The 13,030-nt window shown below is 41.5% G+C and overlaps 1 protein-coding gene across 3 annotated transcripts in view; it reads right to left on the minus strand.

The window, feature by feature from the left end:
* USP24 (ubiquitin specific peptidase 24) overlaps positions 1-13,030 on the minus strand; it is a 140,481-nt gene that overhangs the window by 43,022 nt on the left and 84,429 nt on the right. For all 3 annotated transcript variants that reach the window (XM_088835328.1, XM_055403730.2, XM_088835329.1), the window contains 4 exons: positions 12,534-12,693; positions 11,514-11,669; positions 9,147-9,217; positions 8,076-8,236 (listed from right to left, as the gene is read on the minus strand). In XM_088835328.1, coding sequence (XP_088691454.1) covers positions 8,076-8,236; positions 9,147-9,217; positions 11,514-11,669; positions 12,534-12,693 — 548 coding nt within the window. The remainder of the gene's footprint in view (positions 1-8,075; positions 8,237-9,146; positions 9,218-11,513; positions 11,670-12,533; positions 12,694-13,030) is intronic.

A 13,030-nucleotide genomic window follows, 5' to 3' on the forward strand; every position in this document is an offset into this window, starting at 1 on the left:
TGACCCCATAGACGGAAGCCCACCAGGCTCCCCTGTCCCTGGGATTCTCCAGGCAAGAACACTGGAGTGGGTTGCCATTTCCTTCTCCATACACTGACCTTACTAGTTAACAAAAGGATCATCTGATTTTAGAAAACTTTTAACTAGGAAAAATTGGAATACTAAAGTAAAAAATGTACAAGGGCAAAAAAAAGAAGTTTCTATAACTTTTAATCCATGTCTTTGTCAGGGAAAAATCACTCTCTGAAATTTGGCTTTATACTATTAAGAAGAATTACTTCTCATTGCCAGAAATATACAACTAATATCTAATTTAGGTTAAATGGGGTCAGCTATAACATAACTCTAAATTTTAGTTCACTTTTTAACTTTAAAGTCACTCAAAATTATCTTGTCTCAGAAACAGAAATCTTAATTTCTTCCTTATTTATAAATTTATAAAGTTAAAATAGGTTAAATGCTTCAAAACAATATTTGAGACTTAGGTATGTGGGCCAGGAATCTCCACATATGAGAGATTATAAGAGATTATAAGATCTTACTATGAGCAACTGTATCCCAACAAATTGGATAACCTAGATGAAATGAAAAACCCTTAGAAGCACAATGCTTCAGAAGACTGAATGAGAAAGAAACGAACTATATACTACACTGTCACTAACATCACTATATACTATACTATTATACAGTACATATTGATATACTATATATACTATCACTAACAAGAACATTGAATCAATCAAAAACCTATCAACAAAGAAAATTCTTGGACCAGACGGCTGCACTTGTAAATTCCATCCAACATTTAAAGAAGAATCAACACCAACCCTTCTCAAACTTTTCCCAAAAAATTCAAGAGGAAGGAACACTTCCTAGCAAACCTAATTTGGCAGTAACATTTAAAGAATTAAACACCATGAACAACTGAGACTAATATCTGAAATGCAAGGATGGTTCAAAATACGAAAGCCAATCAATAAATATCCTACATTAACAGAATGAAGGAAAAAACCCACATGATTACCTCGATTAACACAGAAAAAATAACAAAATTTAATGCCTTTTCATACTAGAATCACTAGACGAAGGAGCATAAGAATGAGAGAAAATATATGCAAATCATGTATGCGATAAGGGATTAATATTCAGAACACATAAATAACAACAACAAAAAATGGAAAACCTAACTTAAAAATAAGAAAAAGACTTCAACAGACATTTCTCCAAAGAAGACATACAAATGGCCAGTAAGCACACGATGAGATCACTAATCACTAGGAAAATGCCAATGAAAACCCCAAGGTGACACTTCATACTCATTCAGTTCAGTCCAGTTCAGTTCAGTCGCTCAGTCGTGTCCGACTCTTCGCGACCCCATGAATCACAGCACGCCAGGCCTCCCTGTCCATCACCAACTCCCGGAGTTCACTCAAACTCATGTCCATCGAGTCGGTGATGCCATCCAGCCATCTCATTCTCTGTCGTCCCCTGCCCTCAATCCCTCCCAGCATCAGAGTCTTTTCCAATGAGTCAACTCTTCACACGAGGTGGCCAAAGTATTGGAGTTTCAGCTTTAGCATCAGTCCCTCCAATGAACACCCAGGATTGATCTCCTTTAGAATGAACTGGCTGGATCTCCTTGCATTAGGGTGGTTATTATCAAAAGCAAACAGAAAACAAGTGTTGGCAAGAATGTGGAGAATATGGAACCGTTATACATTGCTGGTGGAAGAGTAAAATGGTACACCTACTGTGGAAACAATGTGGGGGTTCCTCAAAAAAATCAAACACGGAATTATTACATGGTCCAGCAATTCTACTTCTGGGCATATATACAAAAGAACGAAAAGCAGGACTCAAAATGGTATCCATATACTCATGATTGATAGTAGTAATATTTATACTAGCTAAAAGATGGAAATCAAACGTCCACCTATGGGTAAATAACTCCAGAAAGAATGAAGGGATGGAGCCAAAGCAAACACAACACCCAGTTGTGGATGTGACTGGTGTTAGAAGCAAGGTCCGACGCTGTAAAGAGCAATATTGCATAGGAACCTGGAATGTTAGGTCTGTGAATCAAGGCAAATTGGAAGTGGTCAAACAGGAGATGGCAAGAGTGAACGTCGACATTCTAGGAATCAGTGAACTAAAATGGACTGGAATGGGTGAATTTAACTCAGATGACCATGATATCTACTACTGTGGGCAGGAATCCCTTAGAAGAAATGGAGTAGCCATCATGGTCAACAAAAGAGTCTGAAATGCAGTACTTGGATGCAATCTCAAAAGCGACAGAATCATCTCTGTTTGTTTCCAAGGCAAACCATTCAATATCACGGTAATCCAAGTCTATGCCCTGACCAGTAAAGCTGAAGAAGCTGAAGCTGAACAGTTCTATGAAGACTTATAAGACCTTCTAGAACTAACACCCAAAAAAGATGTCCCTTTCATTATAGGCGACTGGAATGCAAAAGTACGAAGTCAAGAGTAACAGGCAAATTTGGCCTTGGAGTACAGAATGAAGCAGGGCTAAGGCTAATAGATAGCATATTAAAAAGCAGAGACATTACTTTGCCAACCAAGGTCCGTCTAGTCAAGGCTATGGTTTTTCCCGTGATCATGTATGGATGTGAGAGTTGGACTGTGGAGAAAGCTGAGTGCCAAAGAATTGATGCTTTTAAACTGTGGTGCTGGAGAAGACTCTTGAGAGTCCCTTGGACTGCAAGATCCAACCAGTCCATCCTAAAGGAGATCAGTCCTGGGTGTTCATTGGAAGGACTGACGCTAAAGCTGAAACTCCAATACTATGGCCACCTCATGCGACGAGTTGACTCACTGGAAAAGACTCTGATGCTGGGAAGGATTGGGGGTGGGAGGAGAAGGGGACGACAGAGAATGAGGTGGCTGGATGGCATCACCGACTCGATGGACATGAGTTTGAGTGAACTCTGGGAGTTGGTGATGGACAGGGAGGCCTGGCGTGCTGTGATTCATGGGGTCGCAAAGAGTCGGACACGACTGAGTGACTGAACTGAACTGAAGGCTAATAGAGTTCGGCCAAGAGAACGCACTGGTCATAGCAAACACCCTCTTCCAACAACACAAGAGAAGACTCTACACATGGACATCACCAGATGGTCAACACCGTAATCAGACTGATTATATTCTTTGCAGCCAAAGATGGAGAAGCTCTATACAGTCAGCAAAAACAAGACTGGGAGCTGACTGTGGCTCAGATCATGAACTCCTTATTGCCAAATTCAGACTAAAACTGAAGAAAGTGGGGAAACCACTCGACCATTCAGGTATGACCTGAACATCAGACAGAATGCCTGATGAACTATGGACAGAGGTTCATGACATTGTACAGGAGACAGGGATCAAGACCATCCCCAAGAAAAAGAAATTCAAATAAGCGAAATGGCTGTTTGAGGAGGTCTTACAAATAGCTGTGAAAGGAAGAGAAGCGAAAAGCAAAGGAGAAAAGGAAAGATATACCCATTTGAATGCAGAGTTCCAAAATATAGCAAGGAGCGATAAGAAAGCCTTCCTCAGTGATCAGTGCAAAGAAATAGAGGAAAACAATAGAATGGGAAAGACTAGAGATCTCCTCAAGAAAATCAGAGATACCAGGGGAACATTTCATGCAATGATGGGCTCAATAAAGGACAGAAATGGTAGGGACCTAACAAAAGCAGAAGATATTAAGAAGAGGTGGCAAGAATACACAGAAGAACTATACAAAAAAGATCTTCACGACCCAGATAATCAAGATGTGTGACCACTCACCTAGAGCCAGACATCCTGGAATGCGAAGTCAAGTGGGCCTTAGAAAGCATCACTACGAACAAAGCTAGTGGAGGTGATGGAATTCCAGTTGAGCTATTTCAAATCCTGAAAGATGATGCTGTGAAAGTGCTGCACTCAATATGCCAGCAAATTTGGAAAACTCAGCAGTGGCCGCAGGAAAAGGTCAGTTTTCATTCCAATCCCAAAGAAAGGCAATGCCAAAGAATGCTCAAAGTACCACACAATTGCACTCATCTCAAACACTAGTAAAGTAATACTCAAAATTCTCCAAACCATTGCTTCAGCAATACGTCAACCATGAACTTCCAGATGTTCAAGCTGGTTTTAGAAAAGGCAGAGGAACTAGAGATCAAATTGCCATCTGCTGATCATGGAAAAAGCAAGAGAGTTCCAGAAAAACATCTAGTTCTGCTTCATTGACTGTGCCAAAGCCTTTGACTGTGTGGATCACAACAAACTGTGGAAAATTCTGAAAGAGACGGGAATACCAGACCACCTGACCTGCCTCTTGAGAAACCTGTATACAGGTCAGGAAGCAACAGTTAGAATTGGACATGGAACAATAGACTGGTTCCAAATAGGAAAAGGAGTACGTCAAGGCTGTATCTTGTCACCCTGCTTATTTAACTTATATGCAGAGTACATCATGAGAAACGCTGGGCTGGATGAAGCACAAGCTGGAATCAAGATTGCTGGGAGAAATATCAATAACCTCAGATACGTAGATGACACCACCCTTATGGGAGAAAGTGAAGAACTAAAGAGCCTCTTAATGAAAGTGAAAGAGGAAAGTGAAAAAGTTGGCTTAAAACTCAACATTCAGAAAACTAAGATCATGGCACCTGGTCCTATCACTTCATGGGAAATAGACGGGGAAAGAGTGGAAACAGTGGTTGACTTTATTTTTTAGGGCTACAAAATCACTGCAGATGCTGACTGCAGCCATGAAATTAAAAGACGCTTATTCCTTGGAAGAGAAGTTATGACCAACCTAGACAGCATGTTAAAAAGCAGAGATATTACTTTGCCAACAAAGGTCCATCTAATCAAGGCTATGGTTTTTCTAGTAGTCATGTACGGATGTGAGAGTTGGACTAGAAAGAAAGCTGAGTGCTGAAAAACTGATGCTTTTGAACCGTGGTGTTTTAGGAGACTCCTGAGAGTTCCTTGGACTGCAAGGAGACTGGGTGTTCATTGGAAGGACTGATGCTGAAGCTGAAACTCCAATACTCTGGCCACCTGATGCGAAGAGCTGACTCATCTGAAAAGACTCTGATGCTGGGAAAGATTGAGGGCAGGAGGAGAAGGGGATGACAAAGTATGAGATGGCTGGGTGGCATCACCGACTCAACGGACTTTAGTTTGGGTAAACTCTGGGAGTTGGTGATGGACTGGGAGGCCTGGTGTGCTGCAGTTCATGGGGTCTCAAAGAGTCGGAAATGACTGAGTGACTGAACTGAACTGAACTATGGGTGAATGGATAAACAAAATATGACATATATGAAAAGGAGCTATCATTCAGTCTTAAACAGAAATGAAACCCTCACTCATGCTGTAACATGGATGACCCTTGAAAATATTATGGTAATTGAAATAAGCAAGATAGAAAAGGACAAATATTGTATGATTTCACTTTTATGAGGTACGTAGAATAGTTAAATTTATAGAGATAGAAAGTAAATTGGTAGTTCCTATTGCCTGGAGAGAGAAGGGAAATGAATGAGGTATTATTGTTTAATGGGAGAATAATTTCAGTTTGAGATGATGGAAAAATTCTGGAAACAGACAGTGCTGATGGTTACCCAAAAATGTGTATGCACTTAATTTCACTCAGTTATACTCCTAAAACGGATAAAATTATAAATTTTATGTTATTTCAGTAACTGAAATAAAAATAGCTAGCAAATATATAAAAAAAAATCATCTACAAGATTGTCTCTGAACTGTCTCATCATGTCCTTTGTCCATTTTTCTCTCTCTCCATATGTATTATCAAAATTAGCTTGCTGTCTGTCACATATAAGTCTATATAGTTAGTTTAACTGACTTTTGACTCAGATATTTTTTTTTTTCATAGAAAATTTTAACTTTTTTCGAGTCAAATTTACCAGTCTTGCATTCAGTGATTTCTTATTGGGTACAGACTTGCAGTTTAGAATGCTAAAGAGCTTGGCTGCACAACAAGGTGAATACACTTAATGTTACTGCACTGAACAGTTAAAAATGGTTAAAATGTTAAATGTTCTGTTATGGATCTTCGCAACCCAGGGATCGAACCTGGGTTTCCCACACTGCAGACAGATTTTTTACTACCTGTGCCACCAGGAAAGCCCCTATGTATATTCTACTACACTGAAAAAAAAAGACCAAGTTTGGTATTTGGAGTTGTTGCTGATGTTCAGTCACTCAGTTGGGCCTGACTCTCTGCGACCCCGTGGACTGCAACATGCCAGGCTTCCCTGTCCTTCATGATCTCCCAGAGTTTGCTCAGACTCATGTCCATTGAGCCGGTGATGCCTTCCAATCATCTCATCCTCTGTTGTCTCCTTCTCCTCCTACCCTCAATCTTGCCCAGCATCAGCGTCTTTTCCAATGAATAAGCTCTTCATATTAGGTGGCCAAAGTACTGGAGTTTCAGCATCAGTCCTGCCAACTAATATACAGGGTTGATTTCCTTTAGGATTGACTGGTTTCATAGCCTTGCTGTCCAAGGGACTCTCAAAAGTCTTCTCCAATACCACAGTTCAAAAGTGTCAGTTCTTCGGCGCTCAGCTTTCTTTATAGTCCAACTCTCTGTACATGACTACTGGAAAAACCATAGCTTTGACTGGATGGACTTTTGTTGGCAAAGTGACGTCTCTGCTTTTTAATACACTGTCTAGGTTTGTCATAGTTTTTCTTCCAAGGAGCGAGTGTATTTTAATTTCATGGCTGCAGTCACCATCCACAGTGATTTTGGAGCCCAAAAATAAAGTCTGTCACTGTTTCCATTGTTTCCCCATCTATTTGCCATGAAGTGATGGGGCCAGATGCCATGATCTTAGTTTGTTGAATGCCAAGTTTTAAGCCAGCTTTTTCACTCTCCTCTTTCACCTTCATCAAGGGACTCTTTAGATCCCCTGCTTTCTGCCATTAGAATGGTGTCATCTGCATATCCGAGGTTATTAATATTTCTCCTGACAATCTTGATTTCAACTTAAGTTTCACCCAGCCCAGCATTTCACATGTTGTACTCTGCCACGTCAGTATTCTTGCCTAGAGAACCCCATGAACAGTATGAAAAGGCAAAGAGATACAACACTGAAAGATGAACCCCCCAGGATGGTAGGTGTCCAATATGACACTGGAGAAGAACAGAGAAAGAGCTCCAGAAGGAATGAAGAGGCTGAGCCGAATGGAAGCGACGCCCAATTGTGGATGTGTCTGGTGGTATTTGGAGTAGCTCTAACATTTCTACTAAGGACTCTTAATTTATAAAGCACATACAAAGGAAAATATATACCGATTTCACAAATCTGTGTGGCATCTTCTAAGCCCCAGAGCAAGTTGAGCGGGAGAAAGTGGCTTAAACTTGAGGTCAGTGTGGGATTTCTGACCTCCCATCCTGAGCCTACACTGGGGCACCCTTGTAGGCAGGCTTGCCTCAGGAGGTAAGATGGGGCAGGCAGTATGGTTTTACTCAAGTCTCTGAATCTGGACCACAAGGCTCCTTCCATGTTCAGGATGTATGCTGCTGCTGCTGCTAAGTCGCTTCAGTCGTGTCCGACTCTGTGCGACCCCATAGACGGCAGCCCACCAGGCTCCCCCGTCCCTGGGATTCTCCAGGCAAGAACACTGGAGTGGGTTGCCATTTCCTTCTCCAGTTCAGGATGTATAAACCCAAGTAAAAGCTAGAAGGATACTCTAGTACCTCTAGACATGGAGTTATAAAGTATGCTAAAAATGATGTACAGGTGTGAACTCTTTAACACAGTGATCTGGCTCAAATAATGCAGTTTCTCAACCACCAGATGAGTCTTCTTGTGAGTCTTCAGGTGAGGTAGAAGCTGGGGTGGTGGAGAGAAAGAAAGCCTGGTATTGTTTCTTTTAACTCTTTGGTCCTAAATGGGAGGAAAACCTGAAATGCCTTCTTTCAAGGTATACATGCCTGAAGAGAGAAGGAGAGATTCTGTCATCTCAGTCATACACTGTGGCCTGCAGGGGAGCAGTACACAAATCATTACTTCCTCTATTACGTGAATGTTTTTATCTTTATTACATACCTCTGATTGACTCCTCGCATGATACTGGTTGGGGACCAGAGAGGCAGCTGAGCAGTGAGAATCACACCCAGCAGAAACTGATTTGGCTTCTGCACATCTGGGTGGGCTGAAGTATCTGTCTGACTCAGAGTATACAGTTGATCGCAAGCAACACGGCGAATCTGAAATCACATTTTTAGTGGCCAAGAATGTACATCAATCAACACATAGACTGCTTAAAAATGATTTTCCTCCAAAGTCCAAGCTCTGAATGATACTATAAGGGTGTGAGCATTTCAGTCAGTAAAGTTTACATTGAATAAACTAGGGCTAATTTAAATCAAGTGTGGTCTAGGTACTGATTTCCCAAATTATTCTAGTACTGTATTCTACTCTGGGATTCCCTGGTGGCTCAGATGGTAAAGAATCCGCCTACAATGCGGGAGACCTGGGTTTCATCCCTGGGTTGGGAAGATCCCCTGGAGGAGGGCATGGCAACCCACTCCTGTATTCTTGCCTGGAAAATCCCCATGGACAGAGGAGCCTGGCGGGCTACAGCCCATGGAGCTGCAAAGAGTCAGACACAACTGAGTGTCTAAGCACAGCACATTCTACTCTAATCAACAGGCTTATAATTTAATGCAAATGAACATTAGAAAAAAAAAAACAAAAAAACCTCTTCTTCATGTGTCTCAAAGTTAATTTTCAAGGTCATGTACGAAAATGAGAATTCTAAGATCTAAAGAAAGTTCACGGTTTGAAGTTGGGTCTTTCTTGATTTGGGCCAACAAGTTAATGTTTAATGTTGGCTGACTTGGCCAGCTATGGATGTTGAACACTGTAAGATTTTGAATGCTATAAATAAACACAAGTTAATCATAGCCCTAGTCTCTTAACTTCCAGTTAAATACAGATGAGAAAGGAAGGCGATAGTCTGAACGGTCACTTTGCTGTCATAGTGGTCTGCAGCACTCTATATGATTCCCCAAGAGGACTAAACACCACTCCTTCTATACTCCCCACAATGTCACAGGTATCCAGAGAGCCCAGGCAGAATAAGACCAAAGGGGCTTTGTATAAAGGAATCCTTACCTCAGCACTTGGTGATCCAAGCAGAATATCAATGATAAAATCAGCAACACAGGGCAAGTTATAGAAAGAGGCTGATGGTAAGAAGAAGAAGAATGGGGGCAGGAGAGGAAACTAAGTTAGGAAATGCATTTTCAAAATTTCAGAAGTTCTGAATAATTTCTTACCCTTAACTATCGCAGACATCATCTCTTCTTCCACACAGAATCAAATTCAATACCTCCATAACTGCCTCCATGAGGGCCTAAGGTGCTCAGGAGCAGGACTGTGTCCAGGTAATCTTTGTACCCTCACTTTTTCCCAAAATGTCTTATGCTTCCAGTGACAGAACAAATATGTCTTGCTTTGATATACTATCAATACCTTTGAACTATAAAATGTACTCTACAATAAACTTACAAATGATAAAAAAGCTTGAAGTTATAACTTTCCTCGTCCTGATTTGAAAATATTTCTGTAATCAAACAACTGTAGGAAACTGAACTAAAAGTATGGCTTATGCGCAAGAGCATTTCACACTGACTTGGACTTCTCACATATAAGCCTTTAAAAGCAAATCTGACCAAAGTAAATAATTTTTGATACTCTATTGTCAAATATTTGATACTTTACTATCCCATAAACATGTAACTTTTTCTGTATGTTTATCTTGATATCTTATATGATGAGTTTGGATGTTATACCAAATAATACATAATGATCACCAATTCTATGTAACAGGCAGTCTGAACCAGTAATAATAGTAATCAACTGGGCTCCATGTGTTGGCACAATTTTTAAAAGTCAAGTTGTTAACACCTCATCCCTGAATAAGTATTTATTGAGGGCCTACTACACACCACACAGTGTTTGGATGTTAAGGATTCATTAGGAAACAAACGGGACAAAAGTCTCTGTTCTTGTGGAGCTTACCATCCAGGTGAGGAGGGGGATAATGACAATAAACATGATAAGCAGAGAAATTTCACTGTATGCTGTACAGTGATAAGTGATATAGAAAAAAACGAAAACAAAGAGTTTATAGGTGAATGCTGGGAGAGGTGAGGACTGTGATTTCTCTAAAGAAAGGTGGGGCAAGTGGCAATAGCCAGTGCAAGGGCCCTGAGGCAGGCATGTGCCTGAGCATCAGGGAACAGCTAGGAAGCCAGGGTGGCTGAAGCATGGTGGGTGAAGCAGGGAGTACAAGAGGTGAAGGCACACGGGCATCATGGGCGTGGATGGTGTCAGGCCTGGAAGGCCTGAGGGGAGACCTGGCTTTCACTCAGTGTGAACTGAGGCCACTGCAAGGCTGTAAATAGAGGAGTGATGAGATCTGACTTACATTTCAGCGGGTCCACTCTGGTTACTGTGTGGAGAATAAACTGCAAGGGCAGAAGCAGGGAGATTAGTCAGGGCACTGCTGCTATAACCAAAGTAAGAGATGATGGAGGAGCAGAGGCTACTAACAGCAAAGGTGGTCTACGGGGTGGAATACAGGTAGAGTCTGAAGAAGGATGTGGTGGCAGATTAGAAGTAGGGTGTAAAGAAAGGAATCCTGGAGTAGGATGACTCCAAGAACGAAAATGCTATTAATTAAGATGGGCAATCTCTTGGGTGGTATGGGCCAGACCAGTGTTCAGTTCTGGACATGTTAAGTTCAGGAAGTCTATTATATCTAAGTAGAGATTTCAGGGGAGGGGTCCAGGCCATAGAGGCAAATTTAAGCGTTACCGACACATATAGGGAATTTAAGGCTGTGAACGTGGACGTGATTACGTGGTAAGAATGAGTGTAGACAGAGGAAAAAAAGTGACCAGGGACTGAGCCCTGGGGAATCCAATGCTAAAAATACGTTGAGCAATAGCCCCAGTTTGTCAAAACCAACAATAAAGATAAAAGAACAAATCTTAAATTTCATAATTTTTCATACTGGAGTTGTTATCAGTTTAGGGATTGATATACAATTCTACTTCTACAGCTTATGACCTACAACTTTGGCTTGTTTTAATTCCTCCAACAGATGGTAAGCTCTCCTGGACAGTAGACATACTGCCTTTGTAACATCAACTGTGGAACCGTGTATACAGAGGTGCTCAATAAATACTTGTTCAGAATTTAAGTGCTCTAGCACGCAACCCACTCCAGTGTTCTTGCCGGGAGAATCCCAGGGACGGGGGAGCCTGGTGGGCTTCCGTCTATGGGGTCGCACAGAGTCGGACACGACTGAAGTGACTTAGCAGCAGCAGCAGCACTATTCTTGCCTATTCCACATGCCAACTTTCCCCTTTTCCGTTTCTATTAATGACCTTCTCTATGAAGGGATGTAAAGAACTCCCAACAGAAAGCCGGCCTTTTCCTAAAATGCGAGCGGCAAGCGGGCCTCCTGCTCACCCAGCTGCTGGCTGCGAAGCTGCAGGCAGGTGACAAGAAGAGACAAAGCCTCCCCGGCGATCAGGGCGTCTTTGCTGGACACGGACTGCTGCCGCACGCAGATGCCTGCGTGCAAGGCCACTGGGTCCCCTTCACTGCCGGAGCTGCAGTTGCTTCCTGGAAACATACAGAACGGAAGGTTACTGCAGGGTTACTGTGGATCCCACAGTACCCTTGAGATTATAACCCTTTAAGGTGTCCATAATCCTCAAGCGAAGGTAGAGTTCAAGAAGACACTTTGGACTAAGAAACAAGAGAGAATTAATCATTTACTTTGACCCCCACTGCTTTCTTTGTACTTAAAACACATTTGGAAGCACTGAAAAATACATTTATGATGAAAAACTAGTTTCAGGTGCCAGAAGCAAAAACAGTGCAATTTTGGAGGCATGTGGGAGTCTTTCTGGGTTATTAGAAACGCTCCTTATCTTGATCTAATGGGTTATACTTATGTAAAAACCCTAAAACTCCTGTACATTTAACATTTCCACGTTCACTATGTATATGTCATACAGTTTAAAAGCTCTATTATTAGTGAGTTATATACACAGCAGGGAAACCAAATGAAGCTGAGAAATAAAGCTATTTATAAAGGCCTAACAGAAAATAACAGGCCAAACCAAGAAAATGATTTTTCCAGGTAAATATTCTAGATGAATTTTTATTACAACCATAATTATTGGCCTCATGACACTTTTATACTCAGCAAGCTAAAACTCTGCTTGGTTTCTCTATTTATTTTGCATTTATAAATTTTTTTCTTAGTATGACATATATAAATGAAGGATGTATATACGTATATGCATACGTAAATATGCACAAATCTTGAGGGTTTATTTAGCTTGATGAATTTCTGTTCATGCTCAAAAGCAAGAGGAAAGGCTTTCTCCTTTCTGTGACCCTGAATAACCTATACAAAGATGATTCTTATAGCTACTTCCTGTTCAATATTCTAATTATTTTATCCTTCTTAATCAGTACCTGAACTGCTGAGCCTGTTTCGAATTCCAGCAGGAAACAGAGAATTACTTTCTTTAATTGGTTGGCTACTCCCAACGAGGTCAAGCCGTCCAGCAGCTGCAGCCCATGACAGTCGCATGAAACAAGCCACAGTAGATGTGAAATCACTGACTTCCATTGTCTAAGGAAGCAAGAAAGAGTGCTGTGAGTACTTGGACACATCCCACTGGCTTCAATAACCTCCTCTTGGTCTCAGTTTGCAGTCTCATTTCCCTCCAACATCATCTACAAGACAGACAGCCTTTTTCATGCTTCTGTACTGTTCAAAGACTTACAACTGCCTCTCTACTGCTCACGATACGGAGACCCTGCTCTCCAGGTTCTGGCTTCCAACCACCCATTCTGTTGTCACCATTTCCCCTCTTCCACACACAGCATTTGGTCTATGTGAGCCACCATGTGACCTCCGACACAGGCTTCTTTTCTAACTGCTCCCACCTTCCCTTTGACCTGAACAA

This window comes from Moschus berezovskii, chromosome 4, assembly GCF_049115385.1.
Source record: "Moschus berezovskii isolate FMDL1 chromosome 4, NW_MosBer_1.0, whole genome shotgun sequence".
NCBI lineage: Eukaryota > Metazoa > Chordata > Mammalia > Artiodactyla > Moschidae > Moschus > Moschus berezovskii.